General features: G+C 42.5%; 2 protein-coding genes across 4 annotated transcripts in view; both read right to left on the bottom strand.

Moving 5' to 3' along the window:
- ilvbl (ilvB (bacterial acetolactate synthase)-like) overlaps positions 1-26579 on the bottom strand; it is a 194945-nt gene that overhangs the window by 39899 nt on the left and 128467 nt on the right. The gene's annotated exons all lie outside the window — the stretch shown is intronic.
- st3gal4 (ST3 beta-galactoside alpha-2,3-sialyltransferase 4) overlaps positions 7581-26579 on the bottom strand; it is a 51377-nt gene continuing 32378 nt past the window's right edge. For all 3 annotated transcript variants that reach the window (XM_084064264.1, XM_084064265.1, XM_084064263.1), the window contains 5 exons: positions 24485-24674; positions 23206-23343; positions 13566-13718; positions 10185-10299; positions 7581-9782 (listed from right to left, as the gene is read on the bottom strand). In XM_084064264.1, coding sequence (XP_083920390.1) covers positions 10210-10299; positions 13566-13718; positions 23206-23343; positions 24485-24674 — 571 coding nt within the window. In that variant the 3' untranslated portion in view covers positions 7581-9782; positions 10185-10209. The remainder of the gene's footprint in view (positions 9783-10184; positions 10300-13565; positions 13719-23205; positions 23344-24484; positions 24675-26579) is intronic.

Below are 26579 nucleotides of genomic sequence, written 5' to 3'. Positions count from 1 at the left end.
GGCTGCAGGCGACACAACCCTGTTGTAACTGACGCACCGCTCCCTCCATGCCTGGCCAATAGAACCGACGTCGCAGCTGGGCCAAGGTCCTCTCCAACCCAGCATGCGCCGCGGCCGTGTGGATTCCTCTCCATACCTCCTCTCTGCGTGAACCTGGACAAATGATCTGTGAGTATTGTTCTTTGGTATAAGGATCGGTCACCTTCCTATATAACACATGATTTCGTATAATCAGTTTGTTCCACTGGCGTAACAGTTGCCGCGCTCCCCGAGTCCAATTCTTCCTCTCCACCATATTAGGGGCTCTCCCCCGTTCCACGCACCTCTTCACCACCTGCACATCTGGATCCCGATCCTGCGTCTCTCTCCACTCATCCTCCCGGGCTGCTGGCGTCGATTGTACAGCCGCCACATCTACAGGCTGCACTGGGAACCGCGATAGGGCATCAGCGTTGGCGTTGTTTTTGCCCGGTCGATACTTGATGTCGAAAGTAAACGACGCAAGTTGAGCAGCCCACCGTTGTTCCACAGCTCCCAATCTAGCCGTTTGGAGATGCGCAACAGGGTTATTGTCCGTGAATATTGTGAATCGAGCGCCAGTGAGATAATCTTTAAACTTCTCGGTCACGGCCCATTTAAGGGCCAAAAGCTCCAATTTGAACGAGCTATAATTTGCGTCATTCTGCTCGGTCGGGTGGAGACTGCGGCTTGCATAAGCTATTACACGTTCGTGACCGTCTTGGACCTGGGCTAGAACCGCTCCCAACCCACGGCCACTCGCATCAGTGTAAACCACAAAAGGCTGTGTATAATCCGCATACGCTAACACCGGGGCTTGTGTGAGGGCACTCTTTAACGCATCAAACGCCCGCTGGCACTCCGAAGTCCACTCGACTTTACACTGGTGGGATTTTACGTCATTTGGGATTCCTATCAATAAGTTGTTTAAGGGTCGTGCTATAGCAGCAAAAGAGGACACGAAACGCCTATAGTAACCCGCTAGACCTAGAAACGCGCGGACCTCGCGGACCGTTGAGGGTGGTGTCCAGTCCCGCACTGCCACCACTTTCTCCGGATCGGGCCGCACTCCCTCTTTGTCCACGACATGGCCCAGAAATTGCACTTCCCTCCGCAGAAGTTTGCATTTGTCTAACCGCAGCTTCAGTCCATGTCTCCACAGGCGTTGGAAGACGAGCTCGAGGTGCTGTAGATGAGAGGAGAAGTCAGGTGAATATACTATAATGTCATCAAGATATACCAGCAAGGATTCTGTCACCTGACCACTCAGACACTGCTGCATCAGCCTCTGGAACGTCGCGGGCGCATTACAAAGCCCGAATGGCATGCGTTGAAACTCGAACAGGCCCAGCGGGGTCGTAAAGGCGGTCTTCTCCCGGTCCCGGGGATCCATTCCTACTTGCCAATACCCGCTGGCCAGGTCTAACGTGGAGAACCATTGCGCCTTCGTCAGGCTGGTGAGCGTCTCTTCTATCCTGGGTAGGGGGAAGGCGTCCTTGTGCGTCACGGCGTTAAGTTTCCTGTAGTCGACGCAGAACCTCCAGCTGCCATCTTTCTTCTTGACCAGTACGATAGGTGCCGCCCACGGACTGCAACTCTCCTTGATGACTCCCTTCTCCAGCATCTCATTCAGGAGGGTCTTCATCTCCCGGTACATGGAGGGCGGCAACGGCCGGTGTCGCTCTCGTATGGGTGCCGCGTCTCCGGTCGGTATCTGGTGTTGCACGACGTCCGTCCGTCCGAAATCCTCGTCATGGATGGCGAACACCTTCTTCCACCGACACAACATCTCGTGTAACTCTCTCTTCTGCGCCTCCGGCAGGTCATCACGCTCCGTCAACACTTCCATCTCTTCGGGCAGGGTCTTCAGTGGTCCATCATCTTCCACACTGATTACGGCCACTTCCACCTCTCCGTCGGTCCCCAGGGACAGGCTCAGGTCCCTGCCGCCTCGGACATCCGCTTCTTCCACCGGGTACAGCCTCCCCAGCTTCTGGTGGCGGTCCAGGACCAGACTATATGCGTGTGGGTTGCACACTCGTATGGGAACACGTCCGTGGCGCACCGTGACGAGGGCACGGGCCACTCCCAAATCTTTTCCATCCGGCAAGGCTTCCATCAAGGCCTCGTAGTCCGCTCCATTTGGTCCTCTCCAAGCGCGGCCCCAGATCATCACTTCACTCTGCGCGGGGATTCGAATCTTCCGCCGGCCGACCGGCCACACATAACCGATGGACCCATCTTCGTTCGTCACTGCCTCCACCCTCCTACAGGTGGCGAATGCGTCCTTCCACAGCGTCCTTCCCTGCTGACATGGAAACACAGGCCTCCCCGGCCATTTAAAGAGGGCATGCCATACAGCGTTCACGACATTCATCCCAATAATCAGCGGTTGAGTACAATGTTCATCTTTCACGATTACAACTCCTCTCCCTGGGATCTTCATTCCCTCCAGCTCTAGGTCCAATATGGCATAGCCAGTGTACGGTAAGTCAAGACCATTAGCGGCGCGTAATTTAAAAACAAGGGGCCCATTTCCCAACGTTAGGTGTGAGAATTTTTCCTCAAATAAGCTTTGCTGCATTAATGTGACTTGTGACCCAGTATCCAGTAACCCCCTTAAGTGGACTCCTCCCATAGTGATCCCAATAGTCGGACAGTCCCCAATAAACACTTCATTAGCCCTTGATCTGGCGAGTGCGCGCTGCACCCCTGTCTCCCGGACCTCGGCGACAGGGCGTACTAGTTTAAATGATTGGGGTCGGATTTACAAAAGCGAGCAATGTGCCCAGACTGCCTACAGCTCCTACAGATCGGCCTACCTCCCTCATCCCACTCGTTGCGTTGGTACGGCTCCCGGCGTCGTTCAGATGGAGGCGAACCGCGAGGTCGTGTATCGGTGGTGTTGGGTCGAAGGAGCGGTCTGATCTCTTTCATGAGCTCCTGCGTAAACCCCTGCATTTGCGATTTGACGTCTTCCATAATCTCCTGTTTCAGTTTCTCTCTCCATTCAGATTCCTGTGAGGGTGTTGGGATAGAGACAGGTTTAACAGCATGGCACAAGATTTCAGCAGTCCCTTCTCTTCTATGTTCAGTGTCTAGTAGGAAGGCCTCATTTTTTAGGGCGGCGAAGTCTTCTGTGGGGTTTCGACGGGCATATATTCTTAAGGCTTGACCCAGAGGGCCTTCAGACAGTCCTACAAGTAACTGCTCTCGCAGAATGGCATCGGAGGGAGCGGTGTCTGGGTCGAGCCGCCGCAGCCCGCAGAACAACTCTCTAAGCCTCAAAATATAAGCCTGCACACTTTCGCCTGCGCGTTGCGCACAGCCATAGAACAAGGCACGAGCTTGGGAAGCAGAAACAGATGTTTTATACAACGTGTCTAAACATTTAAAGACTTTGGCCACTGTATTGCGATCTTCCTTGTCAATTACACTAATTTGTCGCTTAGCTTCCTCAGTAAGGGTCTGTACTACAAAAGCAACTTTTTTCTCCTCTGTTAAATCCTGAGTGCCCAATAATCCTTTAATCTGTTCTCTCCATTCCCTGTATTTCTCCTCACCTTCTATGCCCGAAAACTTAGGTAGCCACGGTGCCCCTGGATACACTGGCATCATCATCATTACTTTCTTGATTCAACCAAACAAACAAAACAAAAAGCAGCAAAACAGCAAAATTTCAATACAGTTTCTCTTAGGGATTTTGTGTTGTTCTCTACCCAGTCCTGCCGCGCTACGCCAAATATGTGACGGTGGCCAGGTTGTCACATGTAACTTGCCACTTCTTTTTAGAATGCTGACACTCTTTACTTTGTCTCAATAATAAATAAATAACAATACACATTAAACTCACAACAATAAAATATCAGTTGCACGGTAAAGTGCGGGGTGCGTAATTACTGTGAGAATAATACTGTTTGTTAGGTACTGCAAGACTACGCCACCTTTTTATTTAAGAGGTAGGGTCCTCTGTAACACTCTTTCTTAGGCTATTCACAGGTTCGAGTTTACCCAGGTAAGTACAATACTTTTAAATGAGAACAACACTTCAACACATATCCCTTGGAGAAAGCTGGACGGAAACAGGTTTGTATAAAAAGGTAATCTATTTTATTAAGCTAATACAGTGGCGTCTATAAGCCATAAAATATTGAAAAGCATAAACAAAATATAACACTAATTCTAAAACCTCAACCTCCTAATGCGCCCACTAACTAACTAAAATACAGGAATACAGACAATCACCAAACACTAAAAACAGACAGGGCTTGTGCAAACTATAGCAAATAAATAATGAATTTAGCGTTAAAGTGCCAACTATTACTGAAGCAGTAAAGTGCCAAGTGCCAATTCAATTGCTATATGTCATATACTCATCACGGTTCAATGCAAAAGGTGGGAATGTCCTTATATGGGGTTTAACTGGAGCGGGGGTTTAGGCCAGGAATCACTGTCTCTTCTTGTCTTCGTGCGTATTGCCTGCAATCATAGAAACTAGAACCAGTTCATCTGTTCAGGTATATTTCACATATGAGGTTTAGGACCGTGGGTTTATAAAGGTAACGTTGCATAGAAGGACACTTACTCGCCCGCCAGACTGTACGTCTGGCTTTGAGGGTGTGAAGCGCGCAACGTTATCGCCACTGGACCTCTCCTCCGTTCCTTGGTTCGTCTGCCTGTCCTCCCCGTCTCTGCTGCTACTGCGCCGTCTGCTCACCGTCCGCTGCTGGTGGCTTGGTACGTGCCGCGATCACTGTATTCCCCACCTCTGCTCCGTGGTATGTCTGCTCCTCCTGTGCACAACCGTCCCTTCTGGCTGTCACTTCCACACTGCCCTGTATGCCTGTCTCTCTGCTGTCCAAGTGGCTCGCGCTCACTTTTGAATAAGGTGGGCCACACCCTACTCCGCCCTCATTCGCTCTGCCACCAGCGTGACCTGGGGACATTGGCCGTCCGCTGTCACAAGGCCAATGTCACACAGCCTATAGGGGAGTCCAATGTCAAGTGGCTCGGGGACCGGGGGGAAATACATTGTCAACCATAAAACATGCAGTGCAGAAATATAGTTAAGAGAATGATGTTTTTAAGTGCGTAATACAGGTTTTTCATCATCAATAAAAAATGTTACAATTTGGTTTCACCCCCCTGCTTTGACCCTGTCACACTTGTTTTGTTCTTACTCATTTCATTGTACGCATGCCTTGTTCTTTGTAAAAGCCATGTTTGTGCAATCAAGTTTTATTTATACGTATTTATTATTATAATAGTAACCTATTGTGTTGACTTTTTATGTGTGCCTGCACTGTTTTTTTTTTCTTATAACATTATATGGTGGATAGCATCTGAGATTTTAACTTCACAAAGGAAAATAAATAATTCACATTATTGCACAAGGTTTTAGACTGAGGATGCTTGGCTCTATATTTACACAATACAGGCGCATAATGCAGCCCAATTAGCACAGACCAGACAGAAGTACAGACTGAATATCAGCTGTTCTTTTACCCCAGAGCAATGCAGCATGTCTGAATGTTTACAATTAAATTCCTTGTGTCAGTGCGATGCTTTTTAACAGTGGTGTAAAGTACTGCATTTGAGTACAATTTTGAGGTATTTTCTTTTACTTACTTTTACTAGTATTTCCAATTTTCAGGACTTTTACCTCTATTCCACTACATCTCATCGGCAAATATTATACTTTCACTAGATTTAGATAATTATTATAAAACACACATTAACCACTTTAGCCCTATATATATTTTAGGCCATTTGAAAATAACCGATCTACAAGCTCACAATGCATCGCGGTGCAACGCATTGTGAGCTTGTAGATCTACTATTTTCTAAATATTTTAAAGGGATAGTTCACCCCCAAAATGACTCTTTTTTCTATCGGTATAGAAAAAAAGTCGGTATAGGCACCGGTTCCGTTAGGAGACACAAAGAGTCTCCTTTGTGTCTCCTTCCGGAACCGCTGCCTATACCGGTCCGCTGGTCATCAAATTATAGGCTTAGGAATGCGACAAAAACAAAAAATATCCATGAATTCAAGTCTCCATTGGGTGACTAATGGATTGAAGAAAAAAAGAATAGTGAACTATCCCTTTAATACATTTTATACTACATATTATTTCTACATTGCAGTATTGATACTTTTACTTAAGTTTTTTTTTTTAAAGTATTTTTTTTCCACCACGCTTTTCAAACTGCAGGGAAACTATCACCACTTTGACTGTTAAAGCCTACTATGAGTATGTCAGAGTTAGTTAACAAAGTGCCAAGAGCACATGAACTCCTTTCATGTCAACAGTAATAAGGGTAGCATCATGTTTACCACAGGCATCCATCATTTATTCATTAACATCATTATGTATGTTAGTCACACTGTCTGTGTGCTGGTGTTCCAGATGTTCTCGCATGGTGCTTCTCAGTGATGGAAAGTAATTAATTTACTCAAGTACTGTACTTAAGTACAGTTTTGAGGTATTTTTACTTTACTGGAGTATTTCCCATTTTCAGTATACTTTCACTTCTACTCCACTACATCTCACAGGCAAATGTTTTTACTTTTTTTTTTACAAAACTTTAGTTTGTAGATTTTGATTATTATTACAAAACATACATTTAACCACTAAAATAGCAGATCTACAAGCTCGCGACACGTTGAGAGCTTGTAGATCTACCATTTTCAAAGGATTTTCATAGATTTAAAACCTGTGAAATGGGACATTCTGTATAATGAGTACTTTTACTTTTGGTACTTTAAGTACATGCATGATGCCAATTATTTTGTACTTTTACTCAAGTGCATTTTGAATTTTGGACTTTTACCTGTAACTGAGTATTTCTACATTGCAGTATTGATACTTGTACTTAAGTAACAAATTAAGAGTACATTTTCCACCTCTGGTCCTTCTCACACACGTGCAAAGCCGTTCCTGCTGCTGACGGTTTGAGCCAATGCTGCGGCATACAGGCTCGTGCTATTTGTGGACACTTAGTGACCTCTAGCGGTGGTTGGTAGTAAGGTTCCAAACGCTCAGCTAACGGTCCTAGTTTTTATGTATAGCCAGTGGAGGGAAAAGTACTCAGATACTCAATACTGCAATGTAGAAATAGTCCGGAATTCATAATGTACTTGAGTAAAAGTACAAAAGTATTGGTATCAAAATGTACTTAAAGTACCACAAGTTTTCAAATGTATAAAATGTATTGAAATATTTTGAAAATAGCAGATCTACAAGCATCGCATCGCAACACATCGTGAGCTGGTAGATGAAATAGAGCTGAATATATTTTGTTTTTAGTATATTTTGATGCCATACGTTTGTACTTTGCTCAAGTAACATTTTGAACATTTTGAACAACATTTGACTCAGTACTGAGTCCACCACTGGTATTGTACCCTTTACTTTTCAGTATATATCAATCTGCTCCGTAATTAAAGACAAAATCGTGACCATACACTGTAAAATCTAGGAACTAAGATAACATGTATTTTTTTTAAACTGTGGGCCTATTAATTAAATGACACAGCTGAACTTCATTTTGATTTCATTTTTAATAAAAATGCATTACATTCTATACAATAGAAAAGATCCAGTGGTACCATTTCAACAATATTATTCTAAACCAGAGGAAAAGAGACCGCTCACCTGGTACATAAGACTTAGCTGAGGTGCTGGAGCAAAAGAAACTGATTTAAAAGAGCATCCTCACACTCAAATCTTTGTTCTTTTTCTTCAGAGATCTTCTTCAAAAGCATAATGATTTATTACATTCTGTACAATAAAAAAAGATCCAGTGGTACCGTTTCAACAATTATTCTAAAAAATATAACAAAGACAAATTAAATTACTAATTAAGACTGCTAAAAATCAGGTGACAGAGATATCCAAAATTCATGTTCCAGCTGCTCTCCTCTGTGAGGCGCTACAGGTCTATTATGGCCCAGCACACCAATCTTAACAGCTTCTTCCCCAAAGCCAGCTAACTGGCTCAAAGCTGCACTCTGCAACATTCAGGCCTACACCGGATTCAAACCCGGGGCAGAAACCTAATAGAGCCTGCCGGCTTGCTTGCTCAGAGGAGAAATTGAATTTTGACCAACGGGCAGAACCACTTGTCGACCAACCAGTCGTGTCAAACCGAAAGGATCTAAACGTGTGTCTCAATAGAAGAGCAGGGAGACGAAATAAAACCACCCCAATTGTATCAGTTATATTGTATAAACATACCCTAGCCCTGGTCCATGGTGTTAGAAGGAGTTCTCCTTAACGCTGTGGTACTTTCCTTCCCCCTCACACCCGCGGTAGCGCAGGCTGCGCAGCCTCTCGTCTTTTAGTCAAAAATAGAAAATACACTTTCGCTACTCACCAAAAGAAAGACGATTTTATGGAGTTGAAAGCCTACTCTACTTAGTAGGAACACTTTGAGCCCCCCATCTCACGTCTAATATACATTTTTTTGCCAGAAAATAAACTATTTCACCGGAAAGAAACTTTTTGTTTGGTTACTCCACTGTGCCCCCTACAGATCTGATCAATGGAATTTTTCTATTGACCAGATTTTTCCTTCCGGTGAAATATGTTCTTTTCTGGACAATTTTTTAATTTTAGATGTGAGGTGGGGGCTCAGAGTGTTCCCACTAAGTAGAGTAGGCTTTCAACTTCATAAAACAGTCTTTGTTTTGGTGAGTAGCAAAAGTGTATTTTTTATTTTCTACTACAGACGAGAGGCTGTGCAGCCTGTGGTGCGTGCGCAAAGGCTCGAAAGTCCCATAGCATTACGGAGAACTCCTTCTAACGCTATGGACCAGAGCTAAACATACCCCACCACCCAGATTGGGCAAAACACCATTGAATTGACTAAACAAAGTTATTTAGTAGGCTACAGCTTTCACCACCACCACCCTCCACCTCCCGTATCCATCGACACCCACCGCTGTGCCGACTCTAATCAACATGCATTAAACATCCTGTGGAAGGACTGGATGTACTGTACTCTTGGCTCTCAAATGCACTGCCTACTGTTCCTTAACAGTTATTGCACGCTGACTCTGATTTATGTGAAATTCCTAGCCTTATTCGACTGTCCAGCTTAAACATAAACCTCAAAATGAGTGACATTGTCGTTTTATATTCCAATGCTACATGGTTCAGGTCAAATTGAGGTTACTTTTTTTTTTCCCTACATTTTTATCCCACGATTTTGTAACCCATTTTTCACCCAGTGCCAATTGCCTAAGCTTCTAATCCTGGGCGCTACTCTCCCTCCGCCAGCCTGGGGAGAGCCCTGAACTGAGCTTATGCTTCCTTCATTGCATGAGGAGTGGGCAGGCCGCTTCTTATCACCTGACAGGAGGTTACCTTTTAACACCTGCCATGCTGAGGGAAGACTTTTCAGCTTACCCCCCCCCCCGCCAAAAAAAAACAATACAAAAGACAAAAACTATTGCACATCAAGCAGTAGGCTTGAAAACAGAAACAATTGTATGTAAATCTTAACATGTGAGTGTAAACTCATTAAGATATTACCATACTGTCAACACAATCATAGTGAGCTAAACATTGATTTGTCCACATTCCACTGTGTGCAAAAAACACATTCAAGAACCCATGGGTGTCGAAAGTTTAGGAAACATGTACATTTACTTCTGTCAGGGTGTCAGTGGGTTTTATTACGATTCACATGTCTCCTGTTGTCTTGTCTCTCATCTGTCTCTTGCTCGCTCTGCCTTTCGACTGCCCTTTCCACGCCTTTCCCTGTAATAATTGCAAAAAGAAAAGAAAAAAACATATTTAACGTTGTCTGATCAACACTATAATTTACATAACAATCAACAAGCCATTGAAATAACAAAACAACAAACCCTAATTGTAGGGTTAGAGTGATTGCTGATTTAACCAATTAAGACTGGGAACGCATTTGTGTAACCACTTAAACCATTATTTTATACTTTGGCTATATTTAAAAAATAGCAGATCTACAAGCTCATAGCACGACACCTGTCAATAATACCACTATACCAAAATGTCTTGTACTCAAGACACATGGACATCTGATTGAATCTGATGCGCATTTTAAGCAGTTAAGTTGGTATACTTCTTGCCTGTGTTAAATATGGATCAAATCAATCTGGATGAAATCAAGATACATCTAGATACCTGTGCTAGGTTGTGATTGTTAGTGTCATGTATGGGGATGGAGGTACAAGATGGCCCCCGAATCCTCCAGTCTTCTTAAGGCCTCTGCTTCTTGATTGAGGTCATGGTAGGAATCCTGAAACAGAAACGTTTCAGAAAAGTCAGTGTAATTCAGAAACTAAAACAACAAAGAACTGACAGGTCGATGCCATATCTGTTGTTTTTCCACTGTATTTGAACGCAGTCTACGAGCATGCTCCTGTTTTGTCGTTTCTCCCGAGCAGTGGTGGAAAAAGTACTATTTTCTTTTTACTCAAGTAAAAGTATCAATACTGCAATGTAGAAATACTCTGTTACAAGTACAAGTCTGGAATAAAAAATTGACTTGAGTGAAAGTACAAGCATCAAAATGTACTTCAAGTACACAAGTAGAAAGTACTCATATAGCAGAATGTCCCATTTCACAAGTTTTCATATGTATAAAATGTTTAAAAAGGATTTGAAAATAGCAGATCTACAAGCTCACAATGTGTCGCATCGCGACGCATGGTGAGCTTGTAGATCGGCTATTTTAAAATGGCCGAAATGTACATAGGGCTGAAGTGGTTAATGTATGTTTTGTAATAATAATCCAAATCTACAAAGTAACTAGTAATTAAAGTTTTCAAATAATTGTAGTGGAGTAAAAGTGCAATATTCGTCTCTGAGGAGTAGAAGTAAAAGTACTGAAAATTGGAAATACTCCAGTAAAGTAAACGTATCTCAAAATTACAGTACTTGAGTAAATATACTTATAGTTACTTTTCACCACTGCTCCCACCTGCTTTCACCAAGTAGTTTGCCCAACCCTCAATGCTTGTCTGTTGTTGTTGTTGTTGTTGTTTTCTTTTGTTTGTATATCCAACATTGACTGATCTATCGGTTTACCGTTTGATGAACAAGTAAAGTTGCCAGATTGGACAGTTTAACATAATTTACACTTCAATCAGTACACATTGGAACATGGCAAACCAAGTCGCTCACTCAAGGACAAATAAAAGCTTGTTTGAGTGGTTGTATGTTCCCTGTCGCCTGTATATTATTGTCAGATCATCTTACCAGCCAGGATGTCAGAGGAAGGGTGACGCTAATCTAAACAAGAATGCAAGCCAAGGTAAATATCTAATCTATCCAGCATGGAAGAAGACTTTTCCTTTTTGTCATTAAGTCACATTGACAAACCATGCATCCTAAACTGATTCATCTCCAAAACAAAGGGTACACACACAACCGCAAACAAACACACTCATGCATATCGCACGCACACACACACATGCCCTTTATATACGGAATTTAAAGATGGAAGGACAAGCTACATTGACATATTTGTTGTCATTTTATACAACACGCTCTTGTTAAGCATTTGCAAATGAACACAACTTACATATTTCTCACCGAATACAAAGTTATCATTAAATTCTAAACATTAAAAGATTAAGTACACATGGTGGTCTAACATTACAACTGTAAGACAGAGGCGCGCGCACACACACACGCACACGCGCACACACACACACACACACACACACACACACACACACACACACACACACACACACACACACACACACACACACACACACACACACACACACACACACACACACACACACACACACACACACACACACACACACAACGGCCTCTATGAACCAAATGCATTTCCCACAACATGATGTCTTGATGTGCAAGCTTTGTGTTATTTTATTGCACAACAAGCCACCTGTCACATCAAAGAAAAGTCATGTATGACATAAGGGTCAGATACCGTATGTCGACCAACACTCAGGTATGCAATGGTATAAACATTAGAGACAGGCCTGTGCTTTAGAAGGAAACCTATTTTAATGCCTATAGGCTAGTGGTTCTCAAACTTCTTTGTGCCAAGGACCCCCAAATTGATATGTATGTGGCCACGGACCCCCACCTGAAAATATGTTGTGCCAGGGACCCCCATGCCAGAAGCAAAGATCTGTGTAAACATTTTCGCCTTTAAAAAAATAAGATTTAAAGATTTGCACACATTTTCAAGATTTTTCTAAATAAATAGCAGATCTACAAGCTCATAGCGTGGCACCGAGTGCCTCGCTACGAGCTTGTAGATCTACTATTTTTGAATAGCAGACCCCACTTTGAGAACCAATGCCCTATAGGCTAAGTTGCTGGCACATCATACAGTAGGTGAAGAAATTCAACAGCAGCATTTTCCCTTCCATTAGCGATTTTCAGTTGAGTTCCAGTTAAGCAAGGCATTTTGAACCCCTTAGGGATTTAAACGCCTTGTGGTGCTGCTCAGTGGCTAAATAGTGGAACACTAGTGGCTGCATTGGACAGAAGCCATGGGATCATGTGTGCGTGTGTGCGTAACAGCATTAAAGTGCAGCAGAGCTGAACTGCCTGTGGGCCGGATCATCCATAGGCCGTAGGGGGGTGAGTGCCCTGGGGCACCAGCCAATGAGGGCACCACATGATTAAAACAATCTAATAAAAAAAAACATTGAAAATTCGCCTTTTTTGACCATTTGAAGCACCCGTAGGATGGCTTTCAGCACTGAATACTCTGTCTGCGTATCGAAACCAATAACAGTGACTGGGGGGGGCGGGATGTTGAGGACAACTGGTTTGGGATTCGCTTACACGACCGCCTCAACCAATCACAGCGACTGAACGTCTTTTCAATAAACAAGGAGGCGCGCTGGTAACGCCGGTAAAAACAAACATGACACCGGCATACCTACGTAAATACCTGAATTAAACTGTTGTTTCAGCGGAATATGCCTTTACCACCTGGATTTAACTGCAGACACCCGTAGGACAGGACATGTGGATGCCTTTTGCATTTATGGTAAGTTTTCAGTGCTGATCAAAGAGGCTGGCTGACACGTTTATTGAATGTTGTGTTTGCCTCCCTGTGTCGGGAACAGGATAGGTGGGCACTAGGGACATCTAGGCACCTCAATATAAAATTGGCTATTTTGTCCAAAATGTATATATATATATATATATATATATATATATATATATATATATATATATATATATATATATATATATATATATATATATATTTGTAATGGTCTTAAGTAAAGTAAAGTATACATGATTAGAACATGCTTAAACATTCGAGAATTAAGGTCTAATATTTGTACAATTTCTACAAAACCCCAGTCATTTTGGGGCAAGTAATACTTTTGTACTTTTACTCAAGTAACATTTTGAACACAGGGCCTTTTACTAGAGTAACAGAGTATTTGTATATTGTGGTATTGCTACTTTTACCTTAAGTAAAATATCTGAGTACTTCTTCCACCACTGGTAATTAATTAAGTAATTTGAAGTTTGAAGTAGACAGGGGATTAGTACCTTCATAGACTTCATGGTGTCACGTCCATAATAGTGGATGGGATGCTTTTGGTTGTTGGCAACAGGGTATCCAAACCCAGCGATGTGGACAACGTCACAGTAGTTGAGGGCAACAAACACAGCCAGGATACCCGTGGTTGGATGCGCCGGTATCTGGAACAACAACAAAAAAACACAAGCCTTCATAAGAGCATTGACAACCTTGTTGCACACAGACCCTGTTACTGTATGTACTTCCTGGATTTTACTGTGTATATGATGGGAGAGGATGATGATTTAATTTGATTCTGGTTCCGCTGCTCGTTTGGGGAAATCAAGATGGTCAGAGTAAATGCCAGTGGTGGAAGAAGTACTCAGATATGTTATTTAAGTAAAAGTATCAATACTGCAATGTTGTAAAAGTACAGAAGTATTGGTATCAAAATGTACTTAAGGTACCAAAAGTAAAAGTACTAAAATGTTTGAAAATAGCAGATCTGCAAGCTCACAACGCGTCACGATGCGACGCGTTGTGAGCTTGTAGATCTGCTATTTTCAAAAAGCCAAGGTATAATATAGGGCTAAAGTGGTTAATGTATGTTTTATAATGTCATAATTTATATCCGCAAAATAACTAGTAACTAAAGTTTTCAAATAATTGTAGTGGAGTAAAAGTACAATATTTGCCTCTGAGAGGTAGTGGAGTAGAAGTAAAAGTACAGACATTTGGAAATACTCTAGTAAAGTAAAAATAATTCAAAAGTACAGTACTTGAGTACATGTACTTAGTTACACCACTGGTAAGCTAAGCAGAAGACTGACTGTCGCAATGTCTTCACCTACCATAAAAATGTCTGTTATATTTTAATGTCTTATAACCTTTATGGAAACTGTACGAATAAATGATGCAGTACCTCATTTTATTCACTAGATGGTTACACAGATCTAGAGAAACTGACAGGTCTTGTAGCCTCGTATTTTCAAGGCCAGAGCAGTTTCCGCCTGGAGAAATGATTTAAAATCCTGAACACAGATTTATATGTGAATCTATGGGGAACTGACCCAACATTAGCTGGCATAAGTGTTTGAGCAATGAGCTATGTACAATGTCTTAAATAAAAAATACTGCCCCCAGAGCCAATGGGAATGTGTTATCATCTGGCCAAGCTCCATGGGCGCAATATTGCGCTCATGAGCAGCAGGTAGTACTACTTAATACATTTCTCGATAAAAGAATAGGGAGACAACCTCCAACCACTGTAGATGTAGTTAATGATGTATTTAACATACTATACAGATTGGTTAAAATAGCAGTTTATTCATTAACCACTTATGCCCTATGTTATGCTTTAGGTGAACATTTTCACCTAATTGCCAGTTAAAATAAAATAATATAAGACTGCAGCTTTAACTTTAAAGACCAAAATAAATAGGAAAAAGAAGGAAAAAAGGAAAGAAAACTGTGAGCAGCAACTTTAAATGTTTGACTTTGTGGCTGGACCAGAAATGTTAAACTGGCCAGCCTAATTTCCAACAGCATCTATTTAATGTATTATGGGATTCAATGACAACCTCCATCTTTAGGCCACCCAGGTTAATTGTATTCAATGTAATGCTGGTCATCATCTTGTCGAAACAAAAATACTTTCTGTGGTCGGGGGTTGTTGGCATAATTTCATGACACCTCCATTTTTACCATCCAATTCATGTTTGTTGAGTGTAATGAGATGTCAAACTCCTGCCAACGCACTGACCAGTATTTTGTGAGGTGGCTAGTTGTTAAATATAATTCCTTGGCAGCTTTCGTATTTTTTATCGACCACATAATGTTTTGTAAACAAAACAAAAAAATGTTGGTTAGCTACAATACCTGCCAACACATTGACCAGTATTTGTGTGGCACTTAATGTAAATCGCCTCCACATACTGTATGCTGCAGCAAAGACACTCCATTTTGAAAGGTCTGTCTGTATGCAGTTTAAAGATTTCCTTTACAATCTTATTTAACTTGAGTAAAACTAAGCTGCAAAAGACAAAACCTCTCTCCCTCACTAACACTCGCGTACAAACACATACTGTTTCACTCTCCAACAGAGTGGAGTAATCTGCTTTATTTCAAAACAATGCCAGTCAATTGCAATCCAAGGACATTCTTGAATACTGCACTGGAAATAAGGGACCTGATTTCCCCCCATGGACAGAATTTGCCACTTTTTTGAGCTTGATCGAAAATAAGATTAATTATTGGTTAACCCCTTATGACCGGGAACGCATCTGTGTCATTTTTAAGATTTCTTTGGCTATAAAAAATAGCAGATATACAAGCTCGAGCTTATAGATCTACTATTTTTTGAAAAATCATGGAAAATTAGTGCAAATCTTTAAATATATAAATTTTTAAAGCGAACATTTGTAACTCAAATCTTTCCTTCTCGCTTCTGCTTCTTCTACAAATGACTACAATTGAAAAACCTTATGTTGCTACAGTGGTTCTCAAACTGTTTCATGGCCCCCAAAATTATATGTATTTGGCCACGGACCCCCATCTCAAAATGTGTTGTTTCAGGGACCCCCAGAAGCAGAGATTTGAGTTAAAATGTTCACTTCAAAAATATATATATTCAAAGATTTGCACATATTTTCACGATTTTATTTCAACAATAGCAGATCTACAAGTGCAGCGCTATGAGCTTGTAGATCTGCTATTTCTGAATAGCCCAAAGAAATCTAAAAATGACACAGATGCGTTCCCGGTCTTAATGGGTTAAGGTAGTCCCCCCCCCCCCTTTCTTTTCAGTGTAGTGCCTCAGGCTCATATTATGCAGAGCGATTTCCCAATGTTGTTTGCTGATTCACTACGGTACTCTGTCAGTGATTATCCATGTTCACAGAGGCCGGCCGGGGGAAAGGAGAATCGTTTCCACATGAACTGGAGAGGGAACAGGGTCTCGCTTTCCAGCCCTTTCCCAAATGCCACACTGTCCCCTCCCAATAGCCTCATAATTATCTTCCCTCTGTCTCTTGAGCGCTCTCTTTCTTTCTCTCTCCCTCTCACATACACACAAACACCAACAAAACCCCTGTTCCCGAACAAAAAGATTCCACTAAGCTCTCCGCAGGTCCCCAATATATAATATGTATGAGATATATAATAATATATCTCATACATCTTTTTTTCTCCCCATGTAATCAAAAATAAGTCTCCTGTGCTGGATTTTCAATTTCCAGTGGAATTTCTGTTGTTCAATATCAGACTGGTTCAGTACATGCCCCCCAGTGCTCTGACCACAGGGCCAACTCACTGTCTAGTCAGCTGTGTCCAAACATGTGCCACAGCCCACTGAGCATTTTTCGGGCTATTAGACGTCTAAAATGCGTCTAAAATACGTCTAATTGTAGGCTAAAACCGGGTTATAACTGGTCTAAAAGTGCACGTTTTTTCAACGTCTATTCTTAGCCTAGACGTCGATTAGCTGTTTTTTTAAGTGTCTATATAGACCGACATTATATATAGCCGTTAAATTACGTCTAACAGCTAATCAACGTCTAGGCTAAGCCGGTTTTAGGTCTAATTGCCTACTATGGCTCACTGGGAGAGGCCAGGGTTTCATGTCATCACTATGCCAGGCTATTTCCTTAATTTGTTTCAACCCCTGTGGGGTTAATCTAATCAGTGAAATCAGTCAGCATTGTGTTTTACTACATTCAATAGCACATCATTGGACGCCCTCTGTGCACCAATTTTGCACCAATAAATATTGCTAAATTGGCTGCGTGCTCCAGGACTCTTTTTTACTTTTTATTACATTGCTTAGTCCCACCCACACCGGAACCTGCAACTTTCCTACTGAAGCACAGCAACTCCCTCCTCTGTTATGATTGCTTTCGTAATTTGCATCTCAGCAAAGATTTTCAAGATTTATCAACTGAGTGACGTTTGGGTGGGGCAGTAGGGGTACATTTACAGTACGTCTTGGCCAGGCATTTCAAATAATAACATAATTGTCCGTGTTCGCAGGAGGGAAGCCGGCCTCCTCATTTGCATGTGCGTCTGTCTTTATGTAGGCCATTGCTGAGAAGAAAAGACGGAAGTCCTTGTGAGACAAATAATATACTTTACATCAGTGGTGGAAAAAGTACTCAAATATTTTACTTAAGTAAAAGTAGCAATACCAAAATATAAAAATATTCTGTTACAAGCAAAAGGCCTGTGTTCAAAATGTTACTTGAGTAAAAGTACAAAAGTATTGGCATCAAAATATACTTAAAGTACCAAAAGTACAAAAATGTTTGAAAATAGCAGATATACAAGCTCACAACGCGTTGCGTTGTGAGTGTGCAGTGGAGTAAAAGTACAATATTTGCCTCTGGGATGTAATGGAGTATAAATAAAAACATCGGAAATTGGAAATACTCCAGTAAAGTAAATATGCCTCAAAATTGTACTTGTACTCAAGTACAGTATTTGAGTAAATGTACTTAGTTACTTTACACCACTGCTGTATAATATAATGTACTCTGTGCGTCATCCATACCCCCCCATACCCATATTGCTACCAACAAATCTTCAACTGACGGTTTGACTACTCTGTAAAACAGTTGCAAGTGTTCTGAACAGCCTGAACGTCAGGAAAAGAGAGACGAAGCATAAATCGGTTGCTTATGCACTCAACAGCTTTTTTTTGTTGTTGTTGCAGCAGCAGCAACTCGCGAGTGTGTGTGTGTGTGTGTGTGTGTGTGTGTGTGTGTGTGTGTGTGTGTGTGTGTGTGTGTGTGTGTGTGTGTGTGTGTGTGTGTGTGTGTGTGTGTGTGTGTGTGTGTGTGTGTGTACAACGATGGGATACGGCTGACATTCGGTGTGTATTAGCCTCATGTGTTCCCTTTGCACGCCAACCACAACCTCCCAGCTCTGCAGTGGCGGCCCACCGCATAGTTTGGACATTGGCCCGTGTAGCCTTGACGAGAGGGGCAGGAGACGCGCTGCATACTGTCACCACCGAGAGAGAACCAGGCCCAACAAGCTCAAGGGAATCTTTTGTTTAAGGGGACGGGAGAGCTAGGGGCGTGCTGGCATTTTGTTCACTTGTGTTTGAGTGAGCGGGCCAGCGACAAGGGGGTGGAGAGAGAGAGAGAGAGAGAGAGAGAGAGAGAGAGAGAGAGAGAGAGAGAGAGAGAGAGAGAGAGAGAGAGACGCCCGGAGGAGAGACTTTGGGTATTAAAGAATGAAACAGAGAAATAAAACAGATACACCAGATTGAAATGAGAAACAAAAGAGCAGTGGTGTAAAGTACATTTACTTAAGTAGGCCTAATGTACTTAAATACAATTTTGAGGTATTTCTTACTTTACTGGAGTATTTCCAATTTTCAATACTTTTACTTTTACTTTTTACATCTCAGGGGCAAATATTGTACTTTTACTCCACAACATTTATTTGAAAACTTTAGTTACTAGTTACTTTGCAGATTACTTTTGATACTTTAAGTACATTTTGATACCAATACTTTTGTACTTTTACTCAAGTCAATTTTGAGTTCTGGACTTTTACTTGTAACAGAGTACTTCTACATTGCAGTATTGATACTTTTACTTAAGTAAAACATTTGAGTACTTTTTCCACCACTGCAAAAGAGAACATTACATTACAGAACAGTACATAGTACACACTGAAATAAAGCCAGCAGGTTGAAAAGAGATGAGAGAGCCTCGAGGCAAATATACAACAATAAGAAATAGGAAAACAGGAAAACAAACAGGGCAGGGACGCAGAGACGGGGGGGCGGGGGGGGGGGTTTGGACATACTCAATTCCCATGAGGTGAGGGATATCCCCGCGCAACTCTTGGGCTGAAAAAAAAATGAAAAAGAAGAAACCTCCGACATCTACACTTCATGGAGTACATTTTTTGTACCGAATTAACCGAATGAATGTAACAAAAACACCCAAAAAAAGTAACAAACCAGGTAAAAAAAAAACGCAAATGAACGGAACGCGCGCGTACATGCGTCTCCTTCGATTCTAAAATGTTCTCTGCATCCTTGAAACAGGGCATGTAAAGAAGAATATAGAGAATATAAGAGAGGGCAAGGAGGGGTGGGCAGAGGTTGCTGTATGTTTTGGTAAGGAAGACCAACCAAGGGCCAAACGTAAACATGGCTGTGTGCCAACAATGATCTCACTGGACTCTGCCCAGTGCTATTCCAGCAAAAAAAAATAGATCATTTAATTATAGTATATGATTATTGTATTTGTTATTCTTACCAATCAAATAAGTGTGATCAACTATATTTATTTTCTCTTTTCTCTCTTTTTTAATATCACAAAATAACTTTGTCATCATGACATTGAATCAAGGCGTACCAAAAACAGAACGTCTTGCAGCATGAAGGACAGATATTTATGGCCTGTGTCCTCCATTCAGTGGTGGAAAAGGTTCTAAAATGTTTTACTTAAGTAAAAATATTGATACCACAATGTAGAAATACTCTGTTAGGGCGTGGTCCCACCAAAACATGGTTGGCCGCTGTTAAACTCAGGTTTTGCGCGGCTGACAGTTTTTTGCAGCCAGTGCATTCTAAAGAAACGGAGTGACCCACATGTCACTCACTTTCAGGACCCTCCCATGCAACAGCTACAACCAGTTGCTCTATCACAAGCACCATGTCGCTCATAGATATAGAAACCTAGATACCTCATTGGCCTCTGCAGTTCGTTGGAGCGACCTGTATCGCGGACGCCATTTTAGAGGAGGCACGCTGACATTTGATATGACTACTGGCCAATCACAGCGCGTTGACCACTGGCCAATCACAACGTGTCTAATTGACTAGTTGCTGCACGGCTGCCTCTTAAAGGGTTAAGGGCTGGGTTACGAAAAGACCCGCCCCCACCTGCCTCTGATTGGCCTACCGAACATCCCCTTCTGTGACGCATGCGGAAGCTTGCCTCCTCTAAAAGGGCTGCCGTAGAACGCAAAAAGGACACTAGTGCGCATGCTCATAACTCTATGGTGTGTCCAAAAACGACTCAATAATTCTACTTCCGGCAGGTTTCCGGGTGCTTCAAAACGCCACTGAGCACATTCATTAAAATGATAGCTGGGGACGGGGCAATCCGCCCTCTAGTTATATTATACCTCTATGGGGAAAAGCAGCATAGAGCGCATAACGTAAGGACGTGTGCGACACATGGAAAAATGCGCAAGACCATCAAACCACGCGATTCTCATTGAAAAAGCATTAGCAGATTCCGCCCCATTGTTAAAACAGAATTGCGGTGGGACCGCGCCCTTACAAGAGTGGAGTAAAAGTACAATATTTGCCTCTGGGATGTAGTGGAGTAGAAGTAAAGGCATTGGAAATTGGAAATACTCAAGTAAAGTACAAATACCTCAAAATGGTACTTAAGTACAGTACTTAAGTAAATGTCACTTTCCACCACTGCCTCCATTTTGTGCAACGTGTTCTGATCAGCATTCCACCGAGTCCTGTCTTCCACTCTGTCCCTTCATACAGCCCAAACGCCCCCCCCCCCCCGTCTGATCTCTTCTGGCCTTTTGAATCCATGCAGATGGCGTTGTGCTCCTATTGTGCCGGCCCGCTGCTCGCCTGTAGGACTCCACAGCCTTCCCGCTGCTCGCTCGTCTCATGCAGCAGCCAGTTGTGTTTGTGTTACTGTCCAGGAAGGGTAACACCCCCCCCCCCCCCCCCCAGTCCCCCACCCCCTGTCCCTGACATAAAACGGACTTGTGAGAGACAAGAATGAACAGAACCAAAACAAGAGCTGGCTTTGGACCATTACAGAGTCCACCCCCCCCCACCCCCCTGACCTCCCCAGCCACTAAACGCGTTCGAACAAGTCCGCTTGGCAGATGCAATGCCTTGAGCCAATAAAAACATCATTCTACATGAGTAATAGCTTAAATCAAATCGGAGTCTATTTCAAAACCCGAGCACCTTATAGGGGCCAAAAGGGGAGTCGAGGTCCGAACAAAAACATCACGTACAGCAGTGGCACATTACCGAAAAGTGCTGCGTCATGGTTTCTTCATCATTACATAATCAGTTCACTTGATTATAATATAATATCTCATAGTTTAAGTTTAAGTTTTCAAATAAATGTAGTGGAGATAAAAGTATAATATTTGTCTCTGAGATGTAGTGGAGTAGAAGTAAAATTAGTGGAAATTGGAAATACTCAAGTAAAGTACAAATACCTCAACATTATACTTAACACATTGGGTGCCAAAACCGTATATCTACGGTTTTGTAAATAGTCGCGTTGAGTGCCAAAACCGTAGAGCTACGTGAAGAGATTTATTTATTTATTTATTTTTCCACATGGGGCGCTCTAACTCAACTTTGGAATGATTCACAGAGCTTGAAAGAAGGAGAGGACGGAAGTGGATCCATGCCAAAAAAAACGACCTCCCATTCGCACCCATTATAATTCCTTGAGAAAAAGCTTCATAACTCCATTTCTTTTTTAACATGGTGGAAACGAGCCGTTATCGATGGGTGATCAATCTGCAATGGAGGATCGTGTTAGAAATATTATTGTTCCAGTCGTTAGTCGGGACCCTCGACCATCGTGCACGCAGCTTTTGTTTACATCCGCGTCCACGTTGTGGCGTCTACAGGCGTAAACGGTATAAGAATGCCGGCACCAGATGTACCCTGTTTTAATAAACCTCTGGCACCCCGAGTGTTAAGTAAATGTACTTAGATACTTTCCACCACTGGTATGGGGTCAATTCACATGCAAACTGAGAGTTAAAAGTGGATGTTTTTGTTGTCAGTGATAGCAGTGATAATAACTGCCATCTTTCAAAAACTGCAGCTGGCTGAAATATATACAATATGTTGGCTTCCTTTCAAGAGCCAATTATTTCCAATGGGAGTTTCTGAGTGAACATGTCTGGTAATGGGGCTGTATACGTGGTATCAAGAGGAAGCTAATCGTTGTCTGGTTTCGCGGTAATTGGTTCCACAGAGCCCCTCTCTCCCACTTTGGCATCTGAAGAGCAACGCTTCTTAACTTAAAATGATCCTTGGGGAAGAAAGGAAGCAACAATCAAATTAATGTTGAATGAATGAACAGTAGGCTGGATGGATGGATGAATGAAGAGAGGACGAGAGAACACAACGAAGGAAGGACGGAATGCAGGGAGGTAAAACACATTAACGATAACGATCAAACAAAGAAAGAGATTTAACCCATTTAGACCGAGGTAAGTATCTGTGTCATTTTTTGATTTATTTGGCTATTCAAAAATAGCAGATCTACAAGCTCATGGCTTGAAAAATCGTGAAAATGTGTGCAAATCTTTGAATATATATATATATATATTTAAAGCAAACATTTTAACTCAAATCTTTGCTTCTAGGGATTCTACAAATATCAGAAAATGCATTTTCAGTGCTCTCTCCTGATTGGCTTAAATGTTGTCACCTACCTGAAAATGTATTATATTCTGTTTACTAAAGAGCTGGAGAGACCCCTGTGACCGAACAAATGCTCTGAAGCAATGATTATCAGAATATAGTACTTAAAACAAATAAAATTACCAAAAATATCACTTACCCGACCTTTAAGTAAAGTACTTGAGTACATTAGTTACTTTACACCACTGGGTGAATGTGATTAAAAAGTTATTGATCACCTGTTTAGTCTTAGGGTGTAGGGGGATCCGGAGCAGCCTGTCTGCTGTCTGGTGGATGAAGTGAGGGTCCAGTACTCTGATGTTACTGGTCTCACCGAGCCAGATCTGGGGAGGGGGCCTCCAGAAACCTTTCCTCACCTGGCGCGCACACACACACACACACACACACACACACACACACACACACACACACACACACACACACACACACACACACACACACACACACACACACACACACACACACACACACACACACACACACACACACACGTGAAAGATAGATGGGGGGGTAGACAGAGAGGTGAGAAAGGGTGTGAGAAATGTGTGTGAGAGACTTTTTTTTGGTCTGCGCAAAGAATTCATCAGGGCAAATTTAGATGCTGTTGAGCCTCTCTTTACTCCCAGTTCTCTTGGAGAACTGAAAGTCAGTCAAATGTGCAAATTAGAGGGTAATGACCCTGCAACTATCAGCACAAAAAGGCCAGAGGGGCCCCGAGCTAACAGAGCTGGGTGACTTTGGATGTGGAAACTACATTTAACGCTGAAGAGCTTTGACGTCAGTGGAGTTAAACCCTTAAAGAATTTGTCCCTGGATGGCTGACGAGTACCAGAGAGAGCATGTTAAATGGTGTGTCTGTGTGTGTGTGTGTGTGTGTGTGTGTGTGTGTGTGTGTGTGTGCGTGCGTGCGTGCGTGCGTGCGTGCGCGTGTGTGCGTGCGAGAGAGAGAGAGAGAGAGAGAGAGAGAGAGAGAGAGAGAGAGAGAGAGAGAGAGAGAGAGAGAGAGAGAGAGAATTATATAAATCGGGGGTGTTGGGTTTTTGCACAGGGGGTCTTCAACGTATTCAGCCCAAGGACCCCCTCGCTGAAAGAGAGATGAAGCAGGGACCCCCACTACATACTGTGTAAAATTGTATTTTCATGGATTTCATAGACCAACGCCAAACCTCTTGGCCAAAAATAGCAGATCTACAAGTTGTGAGCTTGTAGATCTGTTATTTTGGCCTATAAGTTCTCTTCAGAATAGGGATAACAAGTCGTTAATGTAAAAACAAATCCTTGTGACAAGGTCCAATCAAACAAATTATTTGGCGGCCCCCCTGTAGTAACTCTGAGGACCCCCTAGGGGTCCCGGACCCCCTGTTTAAGAGCCCTGATATAAATAAATCAGTTATATAAATGAAAAGAAGCTCAAAGAGTATGTATGCATAATGTAACTACATAAGATAATGCACGTGTGAAGTGGAGTGTGCATGCACTCTCACACATATGTAGTACCCTCTTCTCATCGTAGAGGATCTCTTTGAGCCAGCGTAGGTCTTGCTGTTTGAAAGGCACCAGCACCATGAGCGTGCTGGGGTGGTTGTGTAGGGAAGGGTTGTAGGATGCTGACTCGGGGTAGAACAGCCTCATGGTGGTCTTGTTGCCCACGTCGTCCTCAAAGCCCCTCACCGGGGCATCATTCAGCCTAGACATAATGGATAGGAGACACTTGTCAGACTTCATTTTTTAACTCATTAACCCAGAGGTCTTCAACAGGGGGTCCGCGACCCCTAGGGGGTCCACGGAGGTACTGCATGGGTCCGCGAAATGTTTTAAACGTTTAAAACGTTTCTTTTTTTTTTTATGTCAATTTGTCTTTAAACATAACCTGACATATTTGAATAGCTTAGTATTGAATTCGCAATAACATGGTATGTTTATACATATTTTGTAGCGACAGGCTTGTAGAAGGGGGTGCCTGCTCCATCACCCCATCAGTTTGGGGGTCCTTGGCCTAAAAAGGTTGAAGACCCCTGCTTTAAGACCTGAGCACCCGATTCTACAAAATGTCTTCTAAATCCGAATTATTTTTTTTTAAACGTATGTTGCTATATCAGTGGTTCTCAAACTTCTTTGTGTCAAGGACCCCCAAAATTATATGTATTTGGCCACGGACCTCCATCTCAAACAAACTAGTTCCAGGGACCCCCAGAATCAAAGGTTTGAGTCAAAAATGTTGTTTAAAAAAATATATGTATTCAAAGATTTGCACAAATTTTCAAGATTTTTCAAAAATAGCAGATCTACAAGCTAGCCAAATAAATCTAAAATGACACACATGCTTCCCCGGTCTTAATGGGTTAAGGCCTATTTGCTGTGACATGTTGGGGCATCGGTTTGTTATGGCAATTTCCAGGCCGGGTTTGCCAACCCAGGGCTGTTTCAGTTTGTTGGATGCAGCCAATCAGGACATGAGGAAGCTGCGGGGGGAACTGAGTTTGTACGACAGACTATTTACATTTGTAGCATTTTAATTCCTTGGATCATGATGAAACTCACGCAGTAATTTATCTTATTTTAAAAGCAATGTGGTCCAATGAATAGAAGCGTTTTCTACATTCTCACACAGACACAGTCATATGCGTGCACATGAGACGCACGCACGCACGCACGCACGCACGCACGCACGCACGCACGCACGCACGCACGCGCGCGCGCGCGCGCGCGCGCGCGCGCGCACGCACGCACGCACACACACACACACACACACACACACACACACACACACACACACACACACACACACACACACACACACACACACACACACACACACACACACGAGGAGGAGGAGGAGGAGGAGGGTGATGATGGGGGTTAAAGAACATTGTGACCAAGCCAAACTAACAGGCTGTTGGAAAAGAGGCTTACAAAAGCTCTAAATGCATGTGTTCATTCAAAGGCTATAAATCTGATTTGCAATGCTTTTGTCCCTAAATCCCCCACTGCTCCTTTATATAAAAAAAAGTCTAACTTGACCTAACAGTTGCTGGGATGAAGGCTTTGTATCAGGGTCAGATCGGCATGCATGCAGCCTAATAATGTTTTTCATTGCTTTGCAGGACATTTAATGTGGTTAATTGACTTTGCATGGCAAGGCACTCTTAACACACCTGCCGGCAGATGACTTTTTTTAGTTTTACTCCCTCAGAAAATCTTCCAAAAACACAGAGAGTATGTCTTTGGAATACATCTTGTTGACAGTATCCTGGCAGTACTTGCATTGCAGTTAGCGTTAGAATCAGTATCGCATACAACATTCTGTTAACAGGCTCACAAATCCAAAGTTATGGTTGACATTAACAACAATGCCAAAAAAATACTACAATATCACATATTGAGAAAAAAAAAAGCAGATTATTAACCTTCACAAAAGAGCAATACATCCTGACTTCCAAGACTCTTGAGATGTATTATCCATTGTAGGTGACCTTTTGTTTTTCTGAAGACATGTTGAAGTACAGTGGTAGCTGGGTGTATTTTAGGCAGGTCAGTTTAATCATTCAGAGGGAAATATTTTGGCAGTAATGGTCCTTCCAGCGCTTAATTC

The sequence above is a fragment of the Gymnoscopelus microlampas genome, assembly GCF_963454915.1.
Source record: "Gymnoscopelus microlampas genome assembly, chromosome: 8".
Classification (NCBI taxonomy): Eukaryota; Metazoa; Chordata; class Actinopteri; order Myctophiformes; family Myctophidae; genus Gymnoscopelus; species Gymnoscopelus microlampas.
This window is presented reverse-complemented; position numbering and strand designations above follow the sequence as displayed.